This window comes from Typopeltis vanoorti, chromosome 1, assembly GCF_054136105.1.
Source record: "Typopeltis vanoorti isolate ZY-2024b chromosome 1, IOZ_Tvanoo_1.0, whole genome shotgun sequence".
Classification (NCBI taxonomy): Eukaryota; Metazoa; Arthropoda; class Arachnida; order Uropygi; family Thelyphonidae; genus Typopeltis; species Typopeltis vanoorti.
This window is the reverse complement of record NC_143549.1, coordinates 117,333,670-117,347,241: the sequence shown is the minus strand read 5'-3', so window position 1 is coordinate 117,347,241 and position 13,572 is coordinate 117,333,670. Positions and strand designations below refer to the sequence as shown.

General features: G+C 37.5%; 1 protein-coding gene across 2 annotated transcripts in view; it reads left to right on the top strand.

Annotated features, from left to right (window-relative positions):
* Mcm5 (Minichromosome maintenance 5) overlaps nt 1–13,572 on the top strand; it is a 288,604-nt gene that overhangs the window by 7,309 nt on the left and 267,723 nt on the right. For both annotated transcript variants that reach the window (XR_016548356.1, XM_090393095.1), the window contains exon 2: nt 12,591–12,717. Coding sequence is in view for 1 of the 2 variants with exons in the window: in XM_090393095.1 (XP_090249221.1) it covers nt 12,591–12,717 (127 nt within the window). In the remaining variant the exon portion in view is untranslated. The remainder of the gene's footprint in view (nt 1–12,590; nt 12,718–13,572) is intronic.

The following is a 13,572-nucleotide window of genomic DNA, read 5'->3' as shown; positions in this document are numbered from 1 at the left end:
TAAAAATTGATGCAAGTGAAATTTTTCAGTATATGATAAATAGTCAGAGAACTGGAGGGGGGGGCATCTATGGAAGTTGAAGTTATGCAAGTGTGTGGTTAGTATGACTGTGACCAGATTTTTTGCGTCGAGAGTGAGTGGAATAGATTGCCAGAATTGGTTGTGAATTCCCTAACCATGAATGGATTCAAGGAGAGGTGTGATAGTATTTGTGTGTGATGGTTGATGTGGGTCTCCCGTGATGAATCTCTGGACTCCATGTAGATGCTGTTAAATAACAATGATAAAATATATATTTTATTATTATTGTTGTTGTTGTTTCTACTGTTAAGACCCATACCAGGTACTTACTGAAGGTGATTGCGTTTCTTCAGAGTTGGTTATCCCACAGTGAGTTGAGGACTTATCAAGGGAAAGCCATGGAAGGTGCAATTCCTTGTTACCTATCTTGCAGATGTCGCATAATAATATCTCTTCTTAAAAACATCTACTGATGATACACTAAACCGTCCGCTGGGAATTTATGCCATCCACTCACCACACACCGTGAAAAGAAATTGGATCTTACATTTTTCCTAACCACACACTTACTCAGCTTCCAAGGATGACTCTATGTTCCCATCCTCACCTCTTCAGAATTTTCTCTGTATCTATATTGTAAGAACCCAAAAGTAGACACTTGTGTGTGAGCTGCTATAACTCTCCATATTCCCCCCCCCCACACACACACCGACATCCTCACTTTTCTGTCAGCCTTCTGTAATCCAGCTGTTCAAATGCTGAAGGCATCTTCCTATATGAGCTTAATGTCCACAGCTTTAACTTCCAGCACTGTTGATCAAGCTGATTGTGAAGTGAAAGTTTTTGCTATGTGCTGTGACCTATCATACATTTTTCTTCTGACTACACTGGAGAGGTCATTTCTCTTTTTCTAAGTCAGATTACAATCTTACACAAGCATTCCTCTCTCACAGAATGCGCTCCTTACAAATTGCTCCCAAGCTGAACTTCTGCACTTACTTTCTGATTATTGTTTCTGCTTTCCTGACCCAAATACCTGCTTTGAACATGTAGAAATTATCCTCATTGACATGGAGTTCATCCACCATTCTACTCAGAATTCTCTGATCCATTTTTCAAGCACTTGTTTGCAGGTTGTAAAGCAGGAACTGCTTTATAACTGCTTATAACACTGTTATGAAGTCCATAATTTCTAAATTGGAAAAAAAAAAAAAAAAAAAATCTTACTGTGAGTAGCTTGTAGAACCCCAGCTTAATGTTCAGCATGCATAACAACCATTAGCAAGTCTAAATTAGACTTCATAAAGGCAGAAAATTTATTGTTAATATTAATTTCTAGCACATAGCAAACATTGTTTATTGATAAACCAACATTCCTATGGTTATTGTGTAATTTTTTTTTTGTTGGATCTTAAAGCCTGGATGTATGAGCATACATGGCTTGTCGAAAAAGTTGGAAAATAATGTACTATGGTGCAAAGCTGAGCAATAATGGTGATTGAGAATAGGTCATTTATGTATATGAGAAAGAGGGTAGAGGCTAGAAGAGAGCCCCCGAGAAACTCCTGCATTAGTAGCAAAGCTTGAAGAAATGGAGCCATCCACTATAATGCACAACCAGCCAGAAAGCTGACTCTCCAATTACAGCGGATGAAAGATAGACCAAAAGAAGGCAATTTGTTTAGCAAAGTCCCAATACCAAACATAATCAAAAGCCCTGGAAATGTCAAAAAGAACAGCACATTTCTCAAAACCTTTCCATGGCAAAGGCCCAGTTGTGAATGATGTAGGCTAACAGGTCAACTGTGGATCTGAATTAATCAGTTGATTGCTGGTTGGTTGCTGATTAACTAGTGGGCCTGTATTGGAGAAGTTGACTGGTGATAATTTTACTCCACTATTTTGGAGAGGAATTGGGGATGATCACAGTTCCTACATAGTTTGATGGCAGACTTATCCAATTCATTTTAAAAAAAGGGAAAGGTGTTGGTTCTAAAGCACGATATTAGAGTACAACTGGAAGGATGCCATTGGGACTAGAAGATTTTAGTGTCTAAGTTGTTTAGCATTCTTGAAACCCTGAGGGGCATAAAGTGTTCAGTTTTGTAGGTTAGAAGGCAATTGCCTTAGTCATTTATGCAGCAGTTGTAGGAAAAAAGTGATGCCAGGAAGTCAGCTTATAAGTGATATAACATTGGTGCTGGATGAGAGAGAGGGAGCTGGAAGTGCAGGTGAACAGAAGTTGCAGTCTGATGGCATTTATAAAGGACCAGAAGGGCACAGCTTCCATTTGGATAGGAAATTTCTGCTCTTGATTGTGTGATTTATGAATTTGTTATACAACGAGGATATTTCAGTTGGAAAAACAAGGATCTACAAACATATTATGAAGAAAAGAGTCGAAGGATAGTTGTACAGTCATCCCTCGACTTACGGCCGTTCGAGTTACGTCCTTTTGAAGATACGTCCGTGATCCCATAAGAGAATAAATAGCATTTTTGGATATTTATAGAGGACCTGAACCAAAAGCACATACCCCTTTTCTGCCTTCTCCTTCAGCATGATGAAGAGACTTAGTGTCTTAGTGGTTACAGTCACAGTGCTGAAGGAGAAAGCAGAACCCAATTAAGACTACGAATTCAACTCTTCTTCCGGTTGGTTCATGAGATTCAAGCAGAGTTTTGCGCTGCATAATGTGAAAATGTATGGGAATCTGCAAGTGCTAAGAAGGCTGCCAAGGAATTTGTGGAAAAATTGATAAAATTATTATGCAGGAAAATTATTTGCCACAGCAATTATTTAACATGGATGAGAAGTCCTTGTTTTGGAAAAAAATGCCCGGGCAGACATTCATCCATAAAAAGCTGAAATTTATACCTAGTTTCAAAGCTTTAATGCCTGTGTTATGATTCTATTACGGATAATGGCTGGATATAAACTGAAATCATTTGTGATATGGCACAGAGAGAATCCATGAATCTTCAAAAACATTAGGAAGCATACTCCCAGTTCATTATTGGAGCAATAAGAAGTCGTGGATGACTCAAAAATTGTTTCAGGATGCCTTAATCAACTGTTGTGCGAGTGAAATAAAAAAAAAAAAACTATTGTGTGAAAGAACATGTAGAATTTAAAATTTTATTAATTCTAGATAACGCTCCAGGTCATCCATCTTGTAAGTCTTATAGCGGTGATCTTCACCAAGTTCAAGGTCATGTTTCTCCCTCTAAACACTACTTCATTGAGCGAACCGATGGATCAGGGAGTTCTTGCAGCGTTTAAGGCTTATTATTCTACAGACAACTTTTTCACAAGCCATTTCTGCCACTGAAGGAAATGACCAGACTCTCATGCAATTCTGGAAAACATTCAATATTTATCATGCTATTAAAAATATTGCTGTGGCTTGGGACGAAGTGACCTCTCAGTGTATGAGTGGCATATGGAAAAAGACATTAAAAAGGTTTGTGCATGATTTTGAAAGTTTGTAATAGTGGGCCTAGCAAACAATCTGAATCTAGAAGTGAATAATGACGACATAATTCAACTCATAGAAAGTTCCCCTGAAGAGTTGATCAATGAAGAATTGTCGAACTGGAGGAACAACTGTTGCACAAGAGGAAAAACGAGAAAAGGAAGAGGGAAAAGAGAAACAAGAAGAGGTAGTTAAACAATTCACAGTGAAGGGTCTTTTAATGTTAAATCTGGTTTGGGACAAGGATGTACATTATCCCCTCTGTTATTCATTATCTATATGGATCACATTATGAAGGAAAGTGGTATTAAACATGATATCAAAATTGGAGATGTTAATGTCAACTCTTTGCTTTATGCGGATGATGTTATACTTCTAAATAAATCTGCTACAAGTCTGCAAGATTCTCTGACTAAATTGAATAGCTGTTGTAATAGATATGGTATGAAGGTCAGCAATAAAAAGACAAAGACAATGAAAATAGGCAGAATCATTGAAAATGTCTACTGTGTTGTGAATGGAGAACCTGTGGAACAAGTAAAACATTTCAGCTATTTAGGCACGATGTTTACTGAAGATGGTAAATTAAATATAGAAATAGACAACAGAATCAGCAAAGCTGGTATGGTGGGAAGTCAATTGAATAAATTCATATGGAATAAGAGAGAAATTAGTCAGAACACTAAATTAGCTGTATACAAGACAGTGTTTAAACCAGTTTTAACTTATGGATCTGAGAGCTGGGTCAGAAGTAAAACACTTGACCAAAGACTAGAGACCACAGATATGAGAGTCCTGAGAAAGATTATAGGCGTGAACAGATGGCATCAATGGCAATATCATATTAAAAACGAGGATATTAGGAAAGAACTTGACATTGTCAGCATCCAGGAAGGCGTTAGCAGAGTTAATCTCAGGTGGTATGGTCACTTAAACAGAATGGGCGAGGAAAGATTAGCAAAACAAGTGTTCTCTGCCAGGTTGGCAGGAAAACGACCCAGAGGAAGACCAAGATATAGGTGGATTGATACGGTACAAAGTACCTTAGACGATAGAAATATAAGATCTGATAATGTTGGAGTCTTGACAAGTAACAGACTGATTTGGAGGAAAATTGTAGATAGGAAATTACTAATGATGTAATTTTTTTTCTTGTAGTACTATCATATCCTGTACACCCCTTGAGGGTACATAGCAGGAATTTGATGATGATGATGGGTCTTGCAGAAATGTTCTCTGCACTTAGCGATGTTCTCAAAATGGTTGAAGACATGGACCCCAATGTTGAATGCTAATTATTAGTAGAAACGAAAGTACATGACGTGTTTGCTTGCTATGAACAAATTTATGATGAAAAGAAGAGTAATAAGCAAAGCACATTGGAATAGTTGCAGTAACACACAGTACAATTTTATAATAAGGTTTAAAAATTAAAATGACAGTATACTTATTACAGTTAAGTCCCTAACCCCTATAACTCTGTCGATTTAATGTATCGACTTATGTCTAATTCGACTTACGTCCTGCTGGATGGAACGGAACCCGGACGTAAATGGAGGGATGACTCTATATCATTGTATGGGGACTCGATCATTAGAAGTGTGATGACAAATAAAGTGCACAAAACATGCTTTCCTGGTGGAACGGTGAAGCAGATAACTTATGCGTTGCAGAAAAGGAAAGTCTGCATCAAAATTAATGGTAGTCGTGGGCACAAATGACTTAGTTGGGGTAAAAGAAAAAAGAATGTTGATAGAGACTTGAAGATGTTGTTGCAGTAGGTAAAGAAGAATGATATTGTTGAAAAAGTTATGCCTGTTGCCCAGATATGACAACAATGAATTGAGAGGGAGAGCAGAGATAATGAATAGTAAGATAGCTGAGTTGTGTGAGGCAAAGGGGATTCAATTTATAACTCTGTGGAATGAATTTGAAGGACAGTTGGAATGATTTAAAGCTGATATTACATTTGCATGGGTTTGGTGTTGGACATTTAGAAAGACTACTGTTTTCTGAGAAAGCAGAGAGTCGAGAAATTAATGTAGTAAATGATCAGTCTACTTGTGAAGCAGGCTATCACATCGGATTGTACAATAAGAGGAAGATGGATATGAGGTTGAAGATGCGGTTGCAGCAGCACAAGGTGATGGAATGCATAATGGCGAGGATGAGACAGGTAGGAATAAAAATCAGAGTGAGGATCATGGAAACAGAGTGGTCAGACCGAAGAGAGGTATGGTTGAACAGCTAGAATACAGAAAGTTGGTGCTGGTAGAATGGCCTCAAGGACAGAGGGAGTGTTATGTTTGTACACAAATGTAAGGAGTATTCGAAACAAGAGAGCCGAGTTTGTTACATTGATTGAGTCAGTATGCCCAAAGATAATTGGAATAAGTGAAACTTGCTTGTCTGAGGAGGATGTGATGTCAAGAATAGAAACAGAAGGATATATTTTCTGGAAGAATAGAAATGCGAAAAGAGGAGGGGAGTGCTGTTAATGATTGCAGAATTGTCCACAAAGTGTGGAAGTTGATAGTGCAGGCACAGATTTTGAATCTGTGTGGTGTGAAGTTAAAATAAACAGTTTAGTATATCTGATAGAATGCTGTTATAGGGCAGAGAATACCAATTGTGAAATGTTTAGGTAAATAATTAGGCATGTAAAAAAGATGATCCTGATGGGAGATTTTAATTATAGGAATTTACAATGGAAGGAGGAGATAGTGTATGGGAAAAAAGAAAGTGTGTGTGTGTGTGTGTGTGTGTGTTTGGAATTTGTGAGAGATGAGTATCTTAAGCAGCATGTGACTGAAGCAACCAGAAGCTTTAATGTTTTGAATTTGGTGATAACTTCACAAGATGTAGTTGCCAATGAAGTGTTGACATTGCTGCCGGTTGGTGAGAGTGATCATGAGGTGCTTGTTTGGTGAGAGTGATCATGAGGTGCTTGTTTGGAAAGTGATGAAACAAAAGGTTACTGCCAGAAATGGATATATGTGGAAGCTATCAAGCAGGTGATTATAGGAAGTTCTGTAGTCAGTGAGCATCAGTTCGTTGGGTAGATTAGCTGAATGGAAAAGATGTTGACAATGCATGGAAACTCACAAGGCAGTATTATTATTATTATGTGACACCTCCAGGGAGTCCAAAGACTCATCAAGGGAGGGTACCTACTCTACAACTCTGTATCCCCCCCAACTACAATGAACTGCAACTACACCAATGCCATCTACCTCCCACCAACACCACTAGTATTTTCACAGGCAATCGCAAACATCCATGCCCACAGTGGGATTTGAACCTGCAGCAAATGGCTGCAGGTTCGAATCCTGCAGCCTTTTGGCTGGAGAGCGGATACTCTAACCACTCAGCCAACCAGGCTGGCTTTAAAGTAGAAAACAGTTCGAGAATGGTATTATTATTACATGACACCTCCAAGGAGTCCAAAGACTCTTTGAGGGAGGGCTCTTACTCTATAACTCTGTCTCTGCCACTCAGTCCACCAACTACAGGGAACTGTGACTATGATCATAATCTACACCACCAATATTTTCACAGACAATCGCAAACTTCCATGCTCATGACGGGATTTGAACCCACAGCCTTTTGGCTGGAGAGCAGATACACTAACCACCAGGCCAGTAAAGCTTCATTGAGGGAGGACATCTGCTCTACCACTCTCCATCTCCACCAGCTACAACGAACCGCATCATCTACACCAACACCATCTATTGCCCGCCACCACTAGTATTTTCGCAGAAATTATAAACACCCATACCCACGGCGGGATTCGGACCTGCACCCATTTTGGCTGTACTGGAAAAGAAAATGCTATGTAGGAGGTAAGAGATATTTGGTGATGATTGGATCCATGAAGATTATAAAGTGTAGAGTCGAAAGGTGACAAGCATGGTAAAGAAAAAAAAAGGTGCAATCTGAGAGGAGAATCAGGCCATGGTTAACTCAAGGGAATTTTTTCCCTATATGGCAAGCAAGAGAAAGAATAATTATGGCAGGTTGACACTGGTGGAGAGTCATGGCAGCAGAATAACAGTTGCAAAGGATATAGTGGAATTATTAAATGAGAAGTTTATATATCATGCTGGTGTAAATGATGCAGTGTAGGGTTGGCAGATTTTGGAAAACCAAACATGGAACATGGGTCACCCATGTCCCTTATTTGGTTTTCTGAATACTGGATAATTTTGGTGAGTCCGAAAATATTATAGGAACAAGTTTGCTGCTGCAATCATTAGAATTTAAAAGAATGATGATGCTTTATGCCATGAAATGTCGTAGTTATTTCGGCAGCAATAACTTTTCTTCCATTGCTGGTATATGGTTTTACAAAATAATATCAATACTTTTGGAACTGGAACTCGAAATGCTCAATTTGTTTTTCTGAGTGTTAATGTGTTGTGTAATATCCTTGCAGTACTCAACGTTTGTCTATAGATTTTGCATTCAACTTTGTCGTTATGTTTTCCATTTGCAATAAAATTCTATTCTTTCGAATAATCATTGTTAACAATGCACTTTCGTTTTGGCCTTGTCAAGGGCTTAAGGAAAGAAACAAAATTTAATTTACCTTTGTATAATTAATAAATAAAATTAATTTACCTTTAATTATATATTTTATGTATTAACCAAATATCGCACATTCAAAAAAAAAAGCGAGATATTATTTTGTAATAATTATGGAAATAACATCCATGTACTGTACAGATATCGCACAATGTCCAAATAAGAACTGTTTGAAAATATGCAAATACAATATATTTGTACAGAATTATAAATAAAATGCTTACACTAAATAAAAAGCGACCTCTGAAAGGGAATGTCGCTGCCATAAACTGTAAACACAATTAATTTCCTCGAATTGTCAGTTTTTATGGCCTTACAAATCAATTCAAGGTGGATTATTCGAAAAGAATATTGAAAATTATAATTGCTTAACATAATATTTATAATTTTATATTTTCATGAAAATATGGGACATTAAGCTGTCCTTGCGAGTACAATACAGGACAGCAAAATTTGATGTAAAAAACGGTATGTCTAGCAAGCCTAGATGTGGTGCAACATAAGAGAGGTAAGTATTAGGAGAATTAGAAGTGAAAGAATCAGATGTTGGCTGGGTGGGATGTTAATAAGGCTGTGGGAATGAATGACATATTACCACTTATTCTTAAGGAATGTACACCACAGTTGGCTATGCCCTTGACCTGGTTATTTAATGAAAGTCTTGCAGTGGGTAAGGTTCCTAAGGGGTGGAAAGAAGGCAAAATAGTACCACTCCATAATTATGGTTCGAAGACAGAAATCTCCAAACAGAAGCCTGGAAGTTATGGCCAGTCCGTGTAACTGCGGTTATGGTCAAGGTGTTGGAGAGATTGATTAGGAATAGAATACAGGATTGGTTGATGGACATAGCCTTTTTTATGATGGTCAGCATGGATTTGTAAAGGGTAGATCCTGTTTCAGTAATTTACTTGCATTTTATGATAAGGTAACCAGTGTGTTAGATAAGGGAGAATCATTATTATTATTATGCGACATCTCCAGGGAGTCCAAAGACTCATTGAGGGAGAGTGTGCCAACAGCATTGAACAATTGATCCCCTTCCAACTACTAATCATGCTCAAACTTGTTTAACTTTTTGCATGAGCCATTAGTAGCAGAGGCTCTACCAATCGACCAACCTTTGCTGGCAGTGATGTTCTTGAACTTTGCGAAATTGTTTGATAGATTACCACATGATAAGTTGGTGTACAAGCTGCTGAGGATGGGAATATATAGTATATTGGTTAGATGAATCAGAGGTTGGCTCACTGAATGATTCCAGCAGGTTGTGTATGATGGAGCAGTGTCTCAAAAAAGGAGAGTGACCAGTGCCATGCCCCAGGGTTCTGTTCTTGTGCCCTGCTGTTTAACTTGTTTGTAAACGATATATTATGTGGACTGACTAGGGATCTTCGGTTGTTTGCTGATGATGGTTAATTTCCTTCAGGAAGATTTGAATAGACTTTTTACTTGGACAGAGGAGTGGGGTTGTAGTTTTAATATCAATAAGTGCAAGGTGTTGCATTTTGGAGTGCAGAAATATAAGGCTGTGTGTTATATTGATGGTGCCGTACTGCATGAAGTAGATGAGATTAGAAATTTGAGATAATGATTGACAGTAGACTGAAGTTTAGAGGGCATAACTGTATAACTTATGATGCAGCCTTTGCTAGTGCTGCTGTGATAAGAAGTACTCTAATAGGTAGGGATAAGGAAGTGGCTGTGGCACACACTGTATAAAGCTCTGGTCAGACCACACTTAGACTGTTGTTCTCAAATCTGGTCATCTGGTTTCCAGTGTGATGAGAAATTGGAGCTAGTCCAGTGGTGAGTGATAAGACATATCAGGACTTTGGACTGCTGGGTATGGAGAAAGGTTGAAAAAATGTGGATTGTAGAGTTTGGTGGATAGGAGGAAAGAGGTGATTACAATAGAGAGATTGAAGTTAGTGAGAGGATTTTATTGGATTAATCCAGATGAGTTTATAAAAAGGAGAGAGGAGAAGAACTAGAGGTCATCCCTGGAAGTTATGTAAGAGTGTGGTGAAGAGAGGTGAGTGGAGTAGATTTTTTAAGTGGAGAATTGTCAGTTAATGAAACCCATTACCAGAATGTGTTGTTAATGCAAGGAGTATTAAGAATTTTAAGATTCTGTATGATATGTTGTCAGTTGAATGATCTTCCTATGATGAGTCTACCGACTCCATGGAGAGTGCTATAATAATAATATTGAAGGCACAGCCATGGGTAGCTTTCTATCTCCATCCTTGGCAAACTGTTTTTTGAACCATCTGGAAGATACTTTGTTTTCATCCATTTATCCTCACCCCTCTCTTTGAATTTGTTACATCAATGACATTTTTCCTGTTTAACATCATTCTGAGAATAAATTTACCACTTTGCTATGTCGGATCTCATGGCCTTCACTCACGCATTCAATTCACCATGGAAACAAAGTTTTTTATCAGCCAGTTTTTATTGGAAACCTTAGTCCCATGGACTGCCAAAAAAACTAATTTAGAGATATTAGAGATGATTGGAGAAGATAGGACTGTTGAAAACCATTAATTATTATTATTATGTGACACCTCCAAGGAGTCCAAAGACTCATTGAGGAAGGGCACCTACTTTACAACTCTGTCTCACCACTCAAATCCACCAACTACAAAATTACCATCATCTACACCAACGCCATCTACTACTCAACACCACCACTAGTATTTCACAGACAATCACAAGCATCCTTGCCTATGGCAGGATTCAAACCTGTAGCCTTTTGACTGGAGAGCAGATATGCTAACCACCAACCAGGCTGGCAAAATTAAGAAACGGGGAAACCACCTACCTTGGTCACATACTTTGTAAGCATGAATCCCAACAAAAGACACTTCTAGAAACAATGATACAAGAAGAATAAGAGGAAGACAAAGAACAAATTGGAAGGGAAATATTAACTACTGGACCTTTCTTGTCTTACGAAGAATGTAAAAGAGAAGCACCAAACCGTACATGGTGGAAGCTCATGGTAGTCAACCTCCTGGAAGGAGATGACATCTGACAAGACCTTTACTGACAGATATATACATTGATCAAAATTCTGCTCATCACACATCCCAAAAAAATTGGTGTCATTAATTAATTGAGCACACAGTGTTTGCTCCTGTGTGTTGATCCCATCACTCCTATCCCAGTATCTCTCAGTTTGCTCACACTTGGATAAAGGATTAAACTAAATTTATTATAGTCTAACCAAGTGAAAAATAAACTTTCAACATCTTTCTCTAAATCCAGAGTAATTTAATAAAAAAAGGTAGCACACTTTTTGGCAACTCCTATAGGTAAAGATGACCTCTCTATTGTTTCTGCCTGGTATCTCCACCTCTGAGCGTAGCTCCCACTGAAGAGACCTCAATAAAGGTCGAAACTAGTTTGGGTAATGGTCCTTCCCTTAATGCATAACATTATACATATCTGCAAGGAGATGTGTTTTGCATTATGGGAGATACTGGGATAGGAGTGATGGTAGCTTGCTCCACCTTTGCTACAAGTTTCCCGGTGTTGTACTACCTTACCCCAGTCCTGAAGATATTTTCAGGCACAAACTTTGTTTGCTCACACTTGGATAAAGTATTAAACTAAATTTATTATTCCACAGGTATATTTGAAGATTATGTTTCAAGATCATCTGCAATTAATGCTTAAATGCTTACTCCATACCATCCTTCATTGGGGGCGAGAATAACTTTATCATCTTCTGTTCTATTAAAATATAATCCTGCCTTTTCCTCTCATAAAAAGTTTCTCAGCTTGCTTTTCTTTACCTTTTAGTAATATGCAGATCACCAGATATGATCAGATCTTTTCCTTGGACTGACATTTATCTCAGTCCCTCCTTCAATAAGCACACACAACATGAATAAATTCCTCACCATCTAAAAATCTAGGTGTTCTTTTTTTTTTTTTTTTGCTCAAGATGTGCTGCTTTTCATCCATCCAGTTACTAATTCTATACAAATTTTGAATTTGTCCATCCTTAGAATACTATTCTCACGTTTGGGGTGGTGCACCAAAAACCTGGTTAAAAATTTTTGCTGCTGTCCAGAGGAGAACAGTTTTGCTCATAGATGAATCCCCCCCTCCACACACACACACACACACACACACACACACACACACACACACACACACACACACACACACACACACACACACACACACACACTCTCTCTCTCTCTCTCTCTCTCTTTAACTCTGTTTCACAGATGCACTCTTTTGGCTTTATCTTTTTTTTTTTTTTTTTCAGTACTTCCTGCTGTACCAGAATGAAACATTCTAATAATGTGATCATTAAATAGTTCAACTATGTCATTTGCTTTGGTCACCTGATTCCCATCTCCATCCAGCAGGGTAATCTGTCCACTATGATTTTTCCTGCCAGACAATTATTGGAAGATAGAGTATATTTGCAATTAATGATTAATATTTCTTTATTAATACTTTATTTTCTTTTTATTTATTTTTATAAATCAAGGGATCAACTGAAACATCACTATAATCTAGGCCAGTACTGGATAGAAATATCACTTGATGACTTGGCTAATTTTGATGAATCACTTGCAGACAAGCTTTATAAGCAGCCTACAGAACATTTGCAATTGGTAATTTTATGATTTTGATTTTTTTTTTCTTTCAGTAGTAATGAGGAAAAATTGATCATTTTATAAAGTGCATCACATGTTATAATTTTATTTTGGTTCAAATTTTATGTGCGAACAACTTGATTTCTGTGTATTAAAAGTGTTCTTGTCAGATAGCTAAAAATAATGGGGTTATTGATACATGTCATTGGAATCTGAGAACTCATTGCAGATCACTCTACACTGCAGTATACTATGTATCACCCATTACATAATATTTTTATTTGTTAATTGCTTGTCTTCTCTGGTCAGCTGCTGTTTTAAGAGACAAAATCATGAACGCTAATTTAAAGTTTTTAATATTCTTCATGACCTGTATCTTGAGTAACATCAAAATTGAGTCTAACATTCTTAAATTTATATGTTTTCTCTACAATTTAAAACCATGCTGTTAATATATAACCCATAGTTCTGTGTCACACTGTCTGTTTATCCAGTTTTTTCTGTAGCCTTCTGAATATGCCTAAATCACCACATCATCTGCAAAAAAAAAAAAAAAAAAGTTTCTCCTTTAGGATATTAAGTGTAAACCACTTGCAGCTCTTACCTTTAACACATATTCTTGATCTTGCCTATTTCTTTTCCTATGCGTGTCTTTTCCAAACATACTCAGACTTTTTTTTACATTTGATTCACTTAGAGGCTTTTTTTGCAAGAAATGCCATAAACAGGCACTTTATTTGAAATTGAAAGTCTCTCCATTTCTCTTGCAGAAAAATTAAATCAGCAGTTGATCATTCTATTTTAAAACCAAACTGCTCATCTCTTGAACCTTCCTTTATTTTATCCCTTGTTCTTGTTGCCATTATCCTTTCA